This window comes from Leuresthes tenuis, unplaced genomic scaffold (genome assembly GCF_036924035.1).
Source record: "Leuresthes tenuis unplaced genomic scaffold, fLeuTen1.0.hap1 SCAF_18, whole genome shotgun sequence".
In the NCBI taxonomy this organism is placed as follows: Eukaryota; Metazoa; Chordata; class Actinopteri; order Atheriniformes; family Atherinopsidae; genus Leuresthes; species Leuresthes tenuis.
The window spans coordinates 31791623-31809750 of NW_027325372.1; the positions used below are offsets into that span (position 1 = coordinate 31791623).

At 41.1% G+C, this 18128-nt stretch overlaps 1 protein-coding gene across 1 annotated transcript in view; it reads right to left on the reverse strand.

Moving 5' to 3' along the window:
* Positions 1–16204, reverse strand: part of anln (anillin, actin binding protein) — a 30171-nt gene extending 13967 nt beyond the window's left edge. Inside the window, exons 1-8 of the mRNA XM_072370801.1 lie at positions 16056–16204; positions 11541–11691; positions 11007–11441; positions 6981–7288; positions 4139–4427; positions 3738–3934; positions 3515–3622; positions 3206–3302 (exon numbers count right to left, since the gene is read on the reverse strand). Of these exons, the coding sequence (XP_072226902.1) occupies positions 3206–3302; positions 3515–3622; positions 3738–3934; positions 4139–4427; positions 6981–7288; positions 11007–11441; positions 11541–11691; positions 16056–16073 (1603 nt within the window). The 5' untranslated portion in view covers positions 16074–16204. The remainder of the gene's footprint in view (positions 1–3205; positions 3303–3514; positions 3623–3737; positions 3935–4138; positions 4428–6980; positions 7289–11006; positions 11442–11540; positions 11692–16055) is intronic.
* Between the last annotated feature and the right edge of the window lie 1924 nt (positions 16205–18128).

An 18128-nucleotide genomic window follows, 5' to 3' on the forward strand; every position in this document is an offset into this window, starting at 1 on the left:
ATCCAGTGTGACGAGTCGGTGGGCAGTAGCAGTACAGCGCAGCTGATGATATTCATCAGGATGTCGTTGGATGATTTCTCCACAGAAGAAGAACTTCTGACTGTACTACCCTTAAAGACCACTACCAGGGGTGAAGGAGTTTTTGGTGGAGAAAAAGGTGCCGCTGGAAAAGCTGGTATCAGTGCTTACGGATGGGGCTCCTGCTATGATTCATTGCTCACTGTAAAGGTGACGCAGATTTCCTAAACTTTCTGCATTACCACTGCATCATCCACCAGCAGTCCTTGTGTGCAAAAGTGATCGGCTTTGACCACGTGATGACTCCCGTTGTAAAGATCATAAACAGCATCTGTTCCAAAGCTAAACAGCACAGAAAATTCAAGGTACTATTGGAGGAGCTGTCAGCAGAATATGGTGACCTGCTACTACACACAGAAATCCGATGGCTCAGCAGGGGACGGATTCTGCATCGTTTTTTGTCACTTTTGGGTGAAATCAAAGAGTTCATGCAGTCCAGAGGGGAAGACACCTCGCTGCTGGAGGACACTAACTGGACCCTTGACCTTGCATTTTTAACGGACATTACTGAGAAACTGAACAGTTTGAACTGTGAGTTACAAGGCAAAGATAATATGATATGATAAGCGATTTAAATGCATTTAAAGCTAAGATGAGCATTTTCTCTGTGCATTTAAAAGAGAAAAAAGGTGCTGCACTTTTCCTCTGTGCAGATGGTGCTGGAAGACAATACTTCTGCATCTGAGGCTTTTGAAAAAGTTGCAGAAAAATATTCTCAGGTCATAGAAAGACTTGGACAAGAGGTTTTGTGACCTGGGTCAGCTTGAGCCGAGCGTGTCATTAATTTCAAATCCTTTCATGAATGTGGACATATCAAGCACTGCTGAGCAGTTAAGTGCAACATTCAGCTTCGATGCTGGACAGATGGAGCTTGAAATTGTGACATTGCAAAACAGATGCCAGATTTGGTGTCCAGTTCAAAATGTGTCATTCATGAGTTGTTAAATGTGTTTGTAAAATGTAAATGAGTGCATTTGTTTCTTAGGCTTGTGCAGGGTGTTTGTTAAAAATGTTAACAATTCTGCGGTGGTACATTGTGATTTCCTAGGACTGTTGTCGAAGTAATGATTTGAAAATGTTCAATTTGAAAAACACTGAAACTTGAAAATATAGAAATAAAGTGTTGCATATTGATATTAATGTATTTCCTATCTTGTTATCATTGTTTATTTTTTGTGAGAAATCATTAATATGATCAGTGTCTTCATACAGCAAAATACCATTAATTATTAATAATAACATAATTAAAGCTCAACTGAGGAAATTGGCTATTTCAGAAATGTGTATCGAACTGGTAGTCCTTTGGCTTAATCAGCACCCAGGAAGTAGCCCTCGTTTTCAAAAAGGTTGGGGACGCCTGGTATAGAGGGTGCCAGAGGTGGAGGCAGGACAAGACACACTAGCAGATTCAGCAGATAAACTCATCTAAACAGTCCTACAATCACTAAAAATGCCAGAAAAAAAACTAGGGATGCACCGATCTGCTTTTTTCACCTCCGATACTGATATCTGAGGTTTAGTATCGGCCGATATCAATCAGATACAGAAAAACAGCGCAAAATTATGGTCATTGTATGGAAAAACTAGGATCATTCTCTTGTACAAGGCAACATCAGACTTGACTTAAACATTTATTTCCTATTTTTTTTAAAAATAAACAGATATAAATATACTGAATTACTTGTTTATTTAATATTTGTGCACCAGTAAAACAATTCTAACCATAAAAATATAACAAGTGTAACTGGTTCGGTCAGTGCAATGAGGGATTCAAAATCAAATGTAAAACAAAACATTAAATAATAAAGGAGCTGAAATTGAGAAAAAAAACAATAGCTTCACTAGCTTGGTTGGTAGACTTTCAAAATAAATAGCAATCAGCTCTTTATACAGTTTAGTGCAAATGGGAATTAAACATCCATTACAAAATCATCTGAACAAAACAGAGCAGTGACAGTTGGACAGCTTTGCGGTAAGACGTATTGCATCACTTCCTGTTGCTTTGTGTGTGCACTGTGACATTTTTTGCTCCTCTTGAACTACTAATAATCACCTTATTTCTCCCTATAATTTACACATCTTGCATAGTTAACTCTATCCCATACTTGTTATATTCTAACGCTCACTCTTACAGATCTTTAGTCTTTATTTTTCACTTTTTAGCAGTGTGTCTGGTTCTCTAGCTTAGCATGGCTACCAGTTCTCTTCCTCCATCTCCTGCTTTCACCTGCTCCGTGTGTCAGATGTTTAGTTACTCCTCTGCCTCCTTTAGTGGTAATGGTACATGTAACAAATGTAGTCTTTTTGTAGTTTTGGAGGCGAGGTTATCTGAATTGGAAGCTCGGCTCTGCACTGTTGAAAACCACCCGATAGCGAGCCAGGCCCCTTTAGTCAGTGCGGAGCCACCTAGCGTAGCTAGCTCTGTTAGTCGTCCCCGAGCAGATCCCGAGCAGCCGGGACTTAAGAGTGGCTGGGTGACTGTCAGGAAGAGGAGTCATAGTCAAGCCCGTGGTTCACCATCAACCTGTCCACGTTTCTAATAGATTTTCCCCACTCAGCGACTCTGAGGACAAAACCCTGGTAATTGGCAGCTCTATAGTCAGAAACGTGGCATTAGAGACACCAGCGACCATAGTCAAATGCATTCCAGGGGCCAGAGCGGGCAACATAGAATCCTATTTAAAACTGCTGGCTAAGGATAAGCGTAAATACGGTAAAATAGTTATTCACGTCGACGGTAATGACACCCGGTTACGCCAATCGGAGGTCACTAAAATTAATGTTGCATCGGTGTGTAATTTTGCCAAAACAATGTCGGACTCCGTAGTTTTCTCTGGACCCCTGCCAAATCTGACCAGTGATGACATGTTTAGCCGCATGTCCTCATTCAATCGCTGGTTGTCTAGATGGTGTCCAGCAAACAACGTGGGCTACATAGATAATTGGCAATCTTTCTGGAGAAAACCTGGTCTGATGAGGAGAGACGGCATCCATCCCACTTTGTTTCTATCAGAGAGAAGATTAATGGAATCCTTCCCACTATTATCACTGATGTATCATCAAGTAGAGCAGCTTTAGAAGTATCTTTAGAACCTGATTTGTATTTAGACGACTTCTGCCCAGTTACCTGGAGGAGTACACTTGGTCTCATAAGACGGTGCTTTGGGTTCATCTTGGGGCTCACATGAGGCAACTTCACACTTCACAGGTCTGTCATGCTGTTCCTAAAAAAAAAAAAAAAAAAACAATTTGTCAAACTCCATTTCCTACATGTGATCACTCTGGAACTTCTCAGAGTGCATGTTTTGCTTCTGTATCACCTAGCTTAAATCATAAGTCAAAAAAGAGCATGTTCACAAGATTAAAGAGGTTTTTAATCCTAATTCCCAATGATCTGGCCATTTTGTGATCTGTCAAATAGAACTTATTAACCTACCTTGTTGTCTGTATCTGTCTTGGTTCCAGCCCCTTCATCCCTGTTTTTCCATTCATCCTTTCCCTTCTGGAAGCGACTGCGAATCTGAGCCAGTTCAGCCTCACGCTCCTGAAATCAAGGGAATTTGCTTATTGCTTATTAGGATCTAATTTTCCTAGTTTAATACTAAAAATCAGCACAAAAGTAAGAGGACACCAAACTTCATATGTAACAATAAACTTACAAGCTTCTGCCTATGAGTGAGATCAGCAGTAGCTGTGATTGCAGCCCGGGTAGCTTGAAGTCTTTCCTGCACCAGCTTTGTGTTTGGTGTAACAGATGGAGTTACGGAGGTCTTGGCCGGAGTAACTCTGCTTGGAATGCTATGGTTGTTGCGCTGCTGACATCTCTCTCCAAAGCGCTCCAGGAAAGATTTTACACCTAAAGAGCAATAGTTATATAGCTCAGTGTCCTTGTATTTATGTATTAAATAGTATTTATAAATGTATGTATATAAAAAAAAAAAAAAAAAAAAAAACACCAAACACCCATCAGACAAACATCTGGCAGTACTGATTCGTTTATGACAGCAAAAACATGTTCATGAGTGCTACATTGGGGTGTCTATTCTTCCACCAAACTCACCAGGAGCTCCAGCAAAGGACTTTTCCTGATCATGAAGCCCTGACTTTTGAGGACTGGAGATGTGGTTGAGACCTCTGGATATGGCTTGGTTCTGCAGGGGACTTGGTGTAACAGATGATAAAGAGGAAGAAACGGTCTTCTCTGGACTGGACAGAAAGGGTGCTCCCTGATTAGAGCTCTCCTGAGGACTGTTTACAGTCTGAAGTGTAGGTTTAGATGCAGGGATGTCAGCCTTCTGAGGGCTTGGGAAAATGACTAGACTAGACTTTGCTGAAGAATGCACAGCCTCCTAAAACCACAAACAAAAGAGAAGTTTCTTTATTTGAACAGCACACCAAAAGTTGGGGTCCTGGGGTGGATGAGTTCTACAATTGCTTTACGTGCATTTAACATTCACTACCAACAAAAGCAGAACTGCCATACAAGATAGCATTCTGCCATCAGAAGCAGTTAGGGACTGAATTTTGTGTTTAAAAAGACAAAGATCAGCGATGTGGAAAAGTGTTAGTAGGCCAAACTCTATGGTGTCTATGTAACAGCTGCCTTTCAATACTGACAGAAGAGATACTGTAAAGAGCTCATAAACTGCTGGTCACTTCTCCATTAAATAGTACGTTATACTAAGGTACAGATCAGCTTGCTCTTTTTGGTTTTCCATTCAGGTAGTACCATGTAACTGATACTATCCAACACTTCAGAAGATCCAAGCAAGCCAAGCTGATACTTTACGGTGACGTGGAAACACGGCAGAGACCTGAATGGTGAATGGTCAGAGAAAATCATAACCTGTGGTCATGAACGTCTCCACAGCTGTCTACACAGACCGGCACGCTTCCTTGTTCCATTAAGTCGTTTAAAAATCTGGTAGACAATTTATAAAGGAAATCATAAAACCAGACACAAAGATTTAACATTGTATTCGTGAGTAATGAATACACTACAGATTGATCTTTGTTTCTCCACTGACTGGAGCTGAGCACTATAGCGCTCAGTTGTAAATGGTTGTCCCTAAATGATACAGAGAGCATGATCTACATCATTGTTCTATCCAGCCACACCTTGAGATGTTGAAATAATGGTGCCCAAGTGACTATACATTTAAAATGCCTGTCGCCACTGGTTATGGGATTGGGAGTATTGCAAATGAATATCACCTTAAATTAAATGCTGTTGGTCTTAACTCGGTGGACCATGGGCATTAACATCTGAGTAGAAAGTGTTTTTTATTTATTCAAAATTCAAGAAGCACTGAATGCTTGGTGGTACAGGCTAAATTAGTCCCAAATAGACTTTCTGATTGTATGCAGGATGGTTTATATTATATATATATTTTTTTTTAAATTCAGTTTTTTGCAAAGAAAACTAATTACAAGGATGAAATGATATTATAGAGTAAGGGTCCATTCGACTTGTGAATCAGGGGGATTAGGACATTATACAAAGACAGGGTACATTTGTAATTTAATCCCTTATAAAATTTTTTTTTTTTTTTAAACATTTGAAACTTGAAACATTCAAATTTACAAATTTCCCTTGCCAAACTGACTTGTTGCTTGTTGCTCCTCATAGGTTATTTTGACAAGCCAACATCTAACCCTTATCCAAAATAAGAGTTGTTACATACATTTTCTCCCTCTCTTTTCTGTAATCAAAAGCAAAATATTGATGCAGTTTTAGAGACTATAGATAAAATATGCTAAATAGCTCAGATCTATGGTTTGTCATAAAATTGTACAATACAAATTCTTACACAGCAATCTGTGGGCGGCTGTAGCTCAGGAGGAAGAGCAGTTTGGTGGTTCGACTCTGGCTTCCCTGGGCTACATGTCGAAGCGTCCTTGGGTAAGACACTGAACCCCACGTTGCCCCCCCAGTGTATCATTGGGGGTATGAATGTGTGTGAATGATTAGAAAGCACGTAGTTATGTATCTTAAGACGTGCTGTATGAGTGGGGTGAATGCAGCATGTAGTGAAGCGCTTTGAGTGGTCAGTTAGACTAGAAAAGCGCTATACAAGTACAAGTCCATTTACCAATCTAACATAACGAATACAACGTGTTCACTGCTAATCTATAGTCCGTTTGCTGTCGTCACTCAAACCTGGGCTGACTTTACTGAAGCAGGAGTAAGAACTAGTGATCGAGGTTTTACAGGTTTTTTAAGGCCGATGCTGATACCGAATATTTTGACATCAGTCTTAAACGATCTCCAATATGTGCTGCCGATTCTTTTGGGCAGATTTTTGAAGCCAATATTGGTGTTTCTCCCTCCATTTACATGATGAAAATGACACAATGATAACAAATGTTACACAAGTCTCAATTTAAACAAAAAAAGAAACATTTATTAATAAAACAAACAAAATATTAACTGTAGAAAATAATGTAGAACATTTAAATATATAACAATAGAAATAAACAATCTTAACACTTAAATGTTTGTGCACTTTATGTAGCAGTATGAGGCCTTTGTAGTGCAAACCTTCCTGAGAAGATTTGCTAATAGTAATACAATAAAAAAAATTTTTTTTTAAAACTTTAAAAAAAAAACAAAAAAAAAACAATCGCTTACGCGCTAATTGATTGGCGAACACACGCACGTATCGGCCAATACCGACAAGTAAAAACCGCAAATATCAGCTGGCCAATGTATCGATCGACCTCCAGTAAGGACTCTCTTCAAAGCCATTACAACGAATTTTGAAAGGGAGGCCGGATGCTACCTGTTTCTCAACTTTTCTAGTGTGTTTTGTTTTTTTAAATTGCTTCTCAAACCTTTACGTCAGAACTTATATTGGTCAACAATTATACAGAAAAAAAACAACAAAAACATGTAAACCTACCTGGTAATACTTGGACTTGGTATTTGTCGTTGAGCAGGGAACTGCAGCATATGGTTTAGTGGTGGCAGCCACAGTAGCTTGCTTGACAGTAAATTTGGGAACAGAAACCGCTCCAGGCTTCTCTTTGGGGATGTTAGCATGACTTAGGTCATCCTCCCAGGAGCCAATGGTGGCCGCAAGGTTGGCTAGCCTGCCTTTTCGCCCAAGAGGAGTGTCTAAGGAGTTGGTGGGTGTTACAGGTGGTTGAACGTCAGCCTGACTTCTCAGCAATGATAGAGGAGTGCAGTCTGGAGGTGGGTCAGAAGTACCTGAAAAAGTAGTAAGATGCATAATTTGGAACAATCCGTCAATTGCCTCCTAGACTGTATCACAGCTGCAATTTAGCAAGAGGCGGGGTGTGTTCACCCTTGATGGGACAAATATCCATACGAGACAAACAACCATGCCCACTCACTCCAATGGTTGATTTAGAATCACAAATGAAACTAACATGCATGGACTGTTGTAAGATGCAGAAGTAGCAGGTGAGAACCCAGGCATACAAACTCTTCACAGAAGGGACAGAAATTTCTCTCAACACTGACAACTGCAAACATTGAATTTCTGAATAACTTTGTAAGCAGTCTGAATCTTATGAAAACAGGAATCTTGAACAACAGATGTTTAGCAAAAATAAAACTTCTGCTATTGGGCAATTCATGAACACACGTGTTTCTGCTATGAGCTTCAGCACAATAGGAAAGCATACAATACGTGATATCATTTTTGAGTACTGTGATGGCAATTTAACTTGGAATATATAAAATACTTCCTATGTTGTTAAGCTTGGGCGTGTTAAGGCCTACATTCCACCTGTGCATGCTGGTTAGTTGTAGAACAAACACAAAAGAAGAACTTCATCTAAATGTGTGCTGATGATACCCAGCTCTATCTGTCATTCCCACCTGACGACCACACGGTCTCAGCACGAATCTCAGACTGTCTCTCTGACATATCAACATGGATGAAAGCCCATCACCTCCAACTTAACCTCCCAAAAACTGAACTGCTGGTCTTCCCAGCCAAACCAACCATACACCACAGCATCTGCATCCAAACTGAATCCCTATCTCTTGCTCCATTAAAGGTTGCTAGAAACTTGGGTGTCATGATTGATGACCAACTAACCTTCAAAGATCACGTTACCTCTGTTGCTCGTTCATGTCGCTTTGCATTGCTAAACATAAGAAAGATCAGACCATACCTAACCCAACATGCCACCCAACTCCTGATGCAGGCCATGGTCATCTCCTGCCTTGACTACTGCAACACTCTCCTAACTCAGGGTTTATGCAGGAATCCTGAGGGTAAATTTAATACGATTTAATACGTTTGAAACATTTTTATTTTCAACGCCACTTGCCTCTGGCCATATAGCAAAAAAAACCCAGGATAGATACATGAGAGGGCATGCGCATTGTTACTGTTAATCCATTACTTATTGTCATACAATAGTGTGCATGCTCAACGGGCCTGACGTGATGCTGCAGCACCCAATCAGACGCTCGGATCGGACAAACCTCCACAATCAGCATGAAATGTCGATGAAGATGAGACTATACAGGTGGATTCATGGACTAAACTCTGATACACTACCTGTTGTGTTCTGATTTTGTTTATTTCATTATGTACCCGGCTCCTAAATCTGAGTCTGACTCAATTTATGCTGCATGATGAAAATTATCTAAATTATTTATTACCATTATTTTGAAAATTAACCGGATGTTTAATTTTGTTTCTGCGCACAACTTCCTGTCCCACACATCTGCTCTGTGCCGTGTTGCTGTGTTGTGCTCCAGCAGAAATATATCACAGGTTCAACATCCAACATTGAGAAATCAACACTGAATGAACGTTTCATTTTCAATCGAAGATGTCGCTGACATTTCAATCCCAACATGAATGTTGGTCTTGGATGCAACAGATTATCAGCTCTCCCGTGTCCCAGAAACTGCGATCCAAAGTATCTTGACTGAACACATACGCCTTCCCAAAACCGCACATGTTTTTGCAGTTTCTGAATCGGGAAACATGGCTTGAAACATTTCTCCGATTCCTTCATTTGAATTGAGGGATTGGTGCTTGGCAACAGTTTCAAGACACCACAAAACCTCTGCCCGGAGAGTCTGTGTCGCTCCCATTACTGTCCGGAGATCCCCAGGGCTGCCAGTGGATGCGGTGGATGGTGGGGAAGCCTGGCTGATGGAGGGGAAGTCTGACTGATGGAGGGGAAGCCTGGCTGATGGAGGGGAAGCCTGGCTGATGGAGGGACTCGGTTGAGGCGTACTGGGCACACGAACAGCAAATAAATTGGATATGGATAGCTGCTCTCCGCGACGTGTAGTCGATGTGTGGCTCGCAGACTGCATGTGCGAGCGAACAGGGTTTTTGCCCATCCAGGTAATACTTATAGTTTTCTTAAAGAAAGAACAATAAGCCTGCCGGTCATTTCCAGTGACGGCCCTCAGCCACTTAATCAGGCATGTAATACTATTTAATACTTTTCAAGGGCCTTCATTTTCACTAAGTTGATTTACTATCTTGTAATACTTTTTAATACCCCGCGGACACCCTACTAACTGGTCTCCCAGCCTGTACTATGAAACCTCTGCAGATGGTCCAGAACGCGGCAGCGCGTCTGGTCTTCCATCAGCCTAAAAGAACACGTCACCCCTCTGTTCACTGAACTCCACTGGCTGCCCTTACCCGCCCGCATCAGATTCAAGTCCCTGATGTTAGCTACAAAGTGCTTAATGGAACGGCTCCCATCTATTTGAATGCTCTTGCAAAGGCTTATGTCACAACTGGGTCCCTCCGTTGGTCCCAGGATTGTCGTCTAGCAGCTCCTACACCACGCCTAAGACAATCCAAACTCTTTTCATGTGTCGTCCCACGATGGTGGAATGAGCTACCGAGCGCTACCAGAACAGGGGCGTCCCTGTCTATCTTCAAGAAGCTCCTGAAAACCCAGCTCTTCAGAGAGCATCTCCTATCCCAGTACTTCCCTACCTCCTCTATCTCTGCACTTTATCTTTCTGCACTTCCTTCTATGCCTGCACCCTATCTCTACTCTGTCACCTCTGACAGAGTCGGACTCCTGGGTTCGCTTTGTTAGCTTTTTATAAAGCTGTTATATCTTCATTTGTAAGTCACTTTGGATAAAAGCGTCTGATAAATGCATAAACAGAAATGTAATGCAGTCCTAATTAATACACCTGTGATTGTTCTATTTCAACTACAAAAAAGTGAAACAGAAGTATATAGCCGACCATTTACTGTAGTCTAAGAAGTCTGTTGAGATCTTGATATTGCAAATGTAGATATCATGATTAAGGCAGATTTTTAATATTTTGTGCGGCCCTCAGTTCCAGTTATCAGTATCAGTCTCACCCAATGTAACAAATTTGGGGTATGAAGTAAATGCATAAACATTTGAAGGCAGTGAGTGATTAAAGGATCTGAAGATGAGCAAGAGAAGCCTACATCCTCATCTGTTTCACAGTTTTGAAACACTAGTGCAGAGCAGAAGCACAATATTCTTTTTTGACGCCTAGATGCCTGTTCCTTATTTGAGATTGTTCAGACTTGGTATTGTGTCCTTGATGATCCAATTACAAATGGACAGCTCTAAGTTTGACCTCTGACACCGGCTTCCATAACAACAGTAGGTCACCGAACTGAAATTACATTAATTTTGATGAACAAAAGCCATACAGGTAAGAGCTGTAAAAAAAGAACTGAATACGGTTTGAGTGATTTCAAATGGATATCAACTTATAAGAAACTGTCACAGCAACAGTAAACAACTTAGTTCTGATTGTTGTCAGCAGTTTGTAGTATCATTATAGGCCTTGCAGGTTAGCCATAGCACACTGCAAAAATGTGTGGGTTTTTTTGGTGTGCACCTTCCCATTGGTCTGATCATGGCAATCTAGTCACATCATCACCACCACCATCATCATAAAACAGCACACAATATATACTCACCATCCCAACACTTCCTCTGTTCTGCTAGCCTCTGTAGGCGTGATTTCATTCCAGCAGCAGAAGGAGCTGGATCGGCCTCCAGATCCCCCACGTTTCTTTGCGAGGCTGAACCAATGGATGCCGTCTGTGCTTCTTTTCTACTAGGAGGATCAAGATTCGGGGTAACAGCCATCTTCTCTGGCTTTAGTTGTGCAGTTTTCAGCTGCTCAGGCCGAGATTGGACAGCAGGCCGCGCTGAAGTTTTCTCAAAGGAAGAAGAATGTCGAACACCAGCAGAACCGACCGGGGGTTTCTTGTCTGTAGGAGGATCTGAGGACACAGGAGCCACGGCTCGTGTCATCACTGGCTCCTGGTTCTCCTCATCTGCTGCAGGCTTACCATTTTCCTCTGAGCACCTGCGCTTTGAAGGGGAAGGCTTGGAGGACACTTGTGGGACTGGAAGGAAGCAATAAACGGGTTTCAGGAAACAATTAGTGGGCAATAGACCATGACTTACCTTATTTAGAAAAAAAAGAAAAAAAAAAGTGGTCGTACCTTCATCGCCGACAGATTCACTGATCACGCCATTTGTGTCAGTCAATGGCTCCCTGGGCCTTTTGGCCATCTGTCTGTTGGCTGCATTTGGTCTCTCTGCTATTTTCTTCTGCAGATTTTCTCTGCGAGCCCGTGTCCGCTCCAACAGTTTCTAGTTCACCAGACAGAGTAAAAGGAATTATTACTATAATTTAGAACCCTATAATTTCCGCGGTCACGGAATCGCGGAACTGGCCGATTAAAACGGAATCTATTTTCTAACACGGAATTTGACATAATTTGACTGAAATGCTGTTTTTATGTGGAGGAGGAGCCGCGAATATTAGAACAGGAGTGAACGGGGTTAGGCCAATGCATTTCACTCTTGCTATAACATACGCGGATATATACGCAGCTCTCGAATGATCTAAATAGCGTCCAAACAACTGAGTGACACCAAAATATTATCAATGAGTAAAATAAACGTATATAGCTAGAAATATGGTAAATGGACTTGTACTTATATAGCGCTTTTCTAGTCTAGCTGACCACTCAAAGCGCTTCACTACATGTCGCATTCACCCCACTCACACACACTCATACAGCACGTCTTAAGATATAACTACGTGCTTTCTAAGCATTCACACACATTCATACCCCCAATGATACACTGGGGGGGGCAACGTGGGGTTCAGTGTCTTGCCCAAGGACGCTTCGACATGTATTCTGGGGAAGCCAGAGTCGAACCACCGACCACCGAGTCGAACCATCGAACCACCGACCTTCCGATTGGTGGGTGACTGCTCTTCCTCCTGAGCTACAGCCGCCCGTCCAGGTTTAAAAAAATGCAATTTTTGAAGAAGTATAAAATGTTTGGTTGTTGTTTCATGCCAAGTCAACTAAAGTTTCATTACTTGCTGCTTGTTTTTGATGCACTTTTGATGTATTGAGTTTTTTTCCCCCACCTCAATACATTTTGGTTAATTTGTGGACATTTTAGACATTTACATTAATTGGTAGTAAAATAAGAGTAAAAGGTAAAAAAAAGTATCAAAACATGCCTCGTCTTTCGGTGCCAAGTTTCGGTACCCAGAGATTAATCATGTGATCAAGAACTGATCATGCTGCCCTCGATTGGCTGTATTAACGTTACACTTTGCCGCATGCAGGAAAATGTGGTTACGCCCACAGATGGGGTTCACATGTATCTGCGTTGGGAACTGTAGTTGTGTGTGTGTGTGTCGTCGAACCGGTTAAACAACGCCACCGAGGTCTAAAGCATGGCTCCATTTCACCAAGATTGATGTCAATAGTGCGCGATGCAGTATATGCCAAAAAAATCATTGCTGCTAAGGCCAGCAACACGACTAATTTAATGAATTATTTGACCGTGCACAAAATCAATTTAAGAGCAGAACGTTGCTCCGTGTTTGACTGCAGGAAGGTCAGACCGCAACATCCTCCTCCCAGCATTCAAGTCAGCCTGTGGACACCACAGAGCCCGAGCAGCATAATTCAAAGTCTTCACCACTGGACTTGGCTTCATCTAAGAGCACCGAGGACGGCGCAGTGTGTGGGATTTTAACAGGAAAATTAACGTTCAGCAAAATCCGGCAGTAATCTCAATGTTACTGCAACTTAATAAATGTAGAAAGCAGACATGTTGACTTTTCTGAAGAAAAACTGCTCAGTGAAAAGTATCCTCAGTATGTAGGATAGTATTAGACCTGTCACCTGTTTACAACTGTTTTAGACTGGAAATTATTTGTTATCATTTTTTTCTGTAAGAAAAAAAAATAGAGCCCTTTGGGAGGTTCTGTTATGTGTGATGTAATTTCCTGGAATTGAACCTAAGCAATTGGATTTGCCTTATTGGTGGGGTTCTTTCGAGCAGGACAATCGCCACTCATTAGAAAGCATGTCTCGTGGTTTTGAAAGGAACTTTGGGTTTGGCAATATTTCACATTTTTCATTAGCATTCATTTTTTACTGATTAATTATTGAATTCAATTCTTTATTGCTTTGAAAGGACTTTAAGATCCTCCCTGTTCTAATTTTTGTGGTACCATGAGATTATCTATCATTAGCTCTCACAAAAGCTTATGTCACGACTCAGTCAGTCCATTTGTCAAAGGATTGTCGTCCAGCAATACCTACACCACGCTCAAGACAATCCAGACTCTTTTCATGTAGAACAGGGGCGTCCCTGTCTAACTTCAAGAAACTCTTGAGGACCCAGCTCTTCAGAGATCATCTCCTATCCTAGCATTACCCTGTACTTCCCTACCCCCCGACTACACCATCTCTTTCTGTACTTTCCTCTATGCCTGCACTCTATTCCACACTGTCACCTCTGACAGAGTCAGACTAGTGGTTTTACTTCTATGTGGCTTAATGTTCTCTCTGATGTTAGCTGCATTATTATAGTCCTCATTTGTAAGTCACTTTGGATAAAGTCATGTGCTAAATGCATGAACATAAAGGTAAACATTAACGTTGTTACTTTGCCCCTGGCCAACTGTACAGACACAAGGAGCCTGGAAGAGAAGGTTAAAGGACCACAGCCATTTAATTTTTTAGGTTAAAAAAAATTGAATGGCTCCTTATCAGGCCACTGCAGCGCTTGATGACGAACTGATCATTTGAATCAGGTGTGGTGGAGGAGGGAACCATCGAAAACATGCAGGGCAGTGGGTCACGAGGACCAGAATTGAGAAACACTGGACTAAAGCAGACTGCTGGGATAGGCTCCAGCCCACCCGCTACCCGATTAACGGATTGACGGTATAGAAAATGGATGGACTAAAGCAATGGATGCTTTCTAGTACAACCCGACTGAAACTGTGTGGGATCATTACCACATTCATGTGACATCATATTGTCATTTGGCTTCTCATCTTATCTTCTAGATTGAGCAAAGATGATACTTTAAGTATTTGACTTGCCATCACCTTGCTGTAATACTGTACGCATAACACTGTACACTTACTGCATTTCTTTAATGTTGGTTTATTGAAGAAACTTTTTTTCCATAACCCTGATATTCTGACTTGCCATGGATGTTGTAGTTTTTACTCAAACAAGGACAATTTAAATATAATTTAGTTATTATTTAGTCAGTTTCACCATTACCCAAATTTAACAAAGTATGGCTTTATTGCTGATGTAAGGATTAATTCAAGTCAAATAACCGGAATTTTGGTGGTTCGATTCCCACTCTCGCCTCACAATTTTTAAAAAAAAATTTGGTGAAACTGACAGCTGGAGGGGTGTCAGTCCACCTCCTTCTCAAGGCCGAGGTGCCCTTGAGCAAGGCCCTGCACCCCCATGCTCCCCGGGCACTGTGAATGGCTGCCCACCGCTCCATTGTATGGCATCTGTCTCTATGAGTGTGTGACCATGTGCATGTGTGTGTCAACAGGCGCAAACCTGGTTAAAAAAAAAGTGATGGTAAAAAGAAAACCATTGTGAGGCCAAAGCATTATATTTGTCTACTAAACTTCCCTTCTTGATGAGGTAAACGAAAAAAACGGAATCTGAACTCAAGTCTGAAGAAAGAAAAAAAAAAACACTTCTTGAAACTCAGATCTCAGTTACGGTGACACTATTTTTGCTATGAGACTTGCAATAAAGTTGTGGTTTAAAAATAAAGAAAAGAAACATTTTCCAACATAATGCCTGGCTATCTGTAAGCAAAGATAATGAACCAACACATACCCCCCCCCCCTCTCTCCCTGTTCATGGGCTACTTCAACAAGTAAGCGAACAACCCATCAAACTTAAAACATCCTTTCCCCCAAACAAAGATAACAGAGCCACCGTTTGCCTGCCCTCCTTCCTGTTACATTCCCTTCCCTGAGTCTCACCAAGAGTCTGTCAAACCATTTGATTTACTGTTCTGTGCAGGCTCCAACACATTCCTGCTTGTGTACGACAGGCTTCCACAATTTCACCAAGCAGAGTGGAAAAACTGACTTCACTTTCAACGGCATTCTTCAGGAATAAGCCACGCCTGCTTGTAGTTTCTGCAATTCATTGGCCAGTTTACTGGAGGCAAAATAATTCAAAAACATGCATTCCTGATTCATCTTTAACTGCAGTCAACAGAAGCATTAGGGCAAAAGGCTAAGTAATAAAAGCAGCTTGAGTTCCAGTATAGCTTTGCCTTAAATGGAGGCTGAGCTGTCCTGTTTGGTTAACGTTACGTTTTATAATTTGTGATGGGTGTTTTTACTTAATAAACGTTAATAGCTCTTCATCTGATCAAATGTCACAACAAGCACATCCACATTGTTTGAAAAGTTAAAACACTTGCACAATCTTTTTTTTTTTTACTCTGAATTTGTAGTAGCTGACGGCTGACACGAGACCTTTTCACTAGACCAATGTTTAACATGTATGTGTTGTAAGATTACCGTACGTAAAGTGAACAGAATGTATATAAGCTGCCTTACTGCTGCGTCTATTGATGTTAGCGTTAGCAGGTAAGTTAACGCAAGGGATTTTGACAAATTCTTACTTTAGTTAGTTACTCACCTCGGTAAACGGATCCATTCTGGATAGTTTATACCCACTCGAGAGGGATTTCAGAAAAGTATCTTAAAAGTCAGCTAACGTGTACAGAAAACGGGCGAAACCGTAACAAAGGAGCTGAAATACACTCAGGTTCTCTCTTCTGTGCACAAAATAACTTGTGTTCAAATTTGAATTTCAGCGCTGCTACCACGGCGCAGACTCCAACAGTTGGGCGCGCTCGAGAACCAATCAGAATCAAAGAGCAAGGCGTTGCGACTTATTCAGCCACTCACAGCCTGACCAGAGGGATGTTCCACAAAGCTGGAATAAGGGAAAGTCTCGTGTATCTCGATAATTCTGGCTAATTGAACAGAGAGTTCCGTTCCACCAACGTGGTTTATTTGAATGCCCGCTGAGTAACCATGGTAATTTATACCGCTGAACTGCTCCTGGGCAGGCTAACGTTCAAGCCAGGCTGGGCAGGCTGGTTCAAGCTTTGCTCAGCGGTGTCTCAAATAATGTCTGACCGGCTGAAACAGACTCCTGAAAGAAAGTTCCACCTGGAATTCCGCGCTCCCGCAACTCATGTCTTGTATTAAAAAACAAAACAAAAAAAAAATTGTGGTAAACATATCACCACTTTCACTGTCTCGAAAAATCAATCAGTCAGTGCCAGTGCAACTAAAGAAACGCAACTATACAAGTACTGAACATAAAATTTAATGAAAAAGAAGATGATATTCATTAAAACTAATTGATACCTTATTACATCTCCTTCCCACATTTCACAAACACCTGGCCTACTCCCACGCCTAAATATACAGGTACGTATTGGGGATAATTGTCCATAGACTCTGAACTGTATATATATATATACACATATATTATGGCATGCCGTTCAGGAAATTAATCTTTGAATATATGGAATAAAACTTTGAATATATGGAATGAACCTTGAATATATTGAATGAAACTTTGAATATATTGAATGAACCTTGAATATATGGAATGAAACTCTGAATATATTGAATGAACCTTGAATATATGGAATGAAACTTTGAATATATTGAATGAACCTTGAATATATTGAATGAAACTCTGAATATATTGAATGAACCTTGAATATATTGAATGCAACTCTGAATATATTGAATGAACCTTGAATATATTGAATGCAACTCTGAATGTATTGAATGAACCTTGAATATATTGAATGAAACTCTGAATATATTGAATGAACCTTGAATATATTGAATGCAACTCTGAATATATTGAATGAACCTTGAATATATGGAATGAACCTTTGAATATATTGAATGAAACTCGGAATTTTGTTGGAGGAATATTAAAGTATGAGGACATCATTAACACACTGGCGAATGCATGTACGGGCCAAAATCCTCCCGATAACCCCGTCCGTTCTTCTAACGAAGAAGTCGTGGCAGACTTACGACAACAGGCCAGGCAGCTGTTTATCAGGCCAACCTCAGAATGCCTTCAACCTCTCAGGAGTGCCCCAAAACAGTCCCTGTGTGCAATCTCCACCCGTAAACAAGAAAGGACCCAACACACAAGATGTTGGAATAGATAGGCTTTATTTAAAACAACATGAGGGCCCTGATGTAATATAGACAATACCTCACTGCAGCCATGATGAGCCCTGGTAACACAGCTTCTCCTTAAAAAAACAAAAGCAGAACTACTAACAGAACAGTCTGTTGTGTGTATATGTCTGTATGTAGGTCTGTATAGTTAGCTTGATAAAGTTTTCAGTTGATTTAATAAAGGTGAAACACAGTGTTTGGCCGTGCGTAATGACACTGCGCTCTGACGCGGCACTTCTCCGGCACTGGAGAAGCTGCTGCGGCTACAGGGATTTCGTGAACTGAAAGAGAAGCTCTTAATATATTGTTTAGATACAATAAGAATCACCCACATTCATAGACCAATGTAGGCTGAATATTTAGTTTAGTATTGAACGTATTTGATGATCCGCGACACAGCTTTGTTGACGTTACTCACAGCAGATTGCGGACAGACAAATGCATCGTGCCCAAAGTGGACATTGTGTCACGGATCATCATATACGTTCAT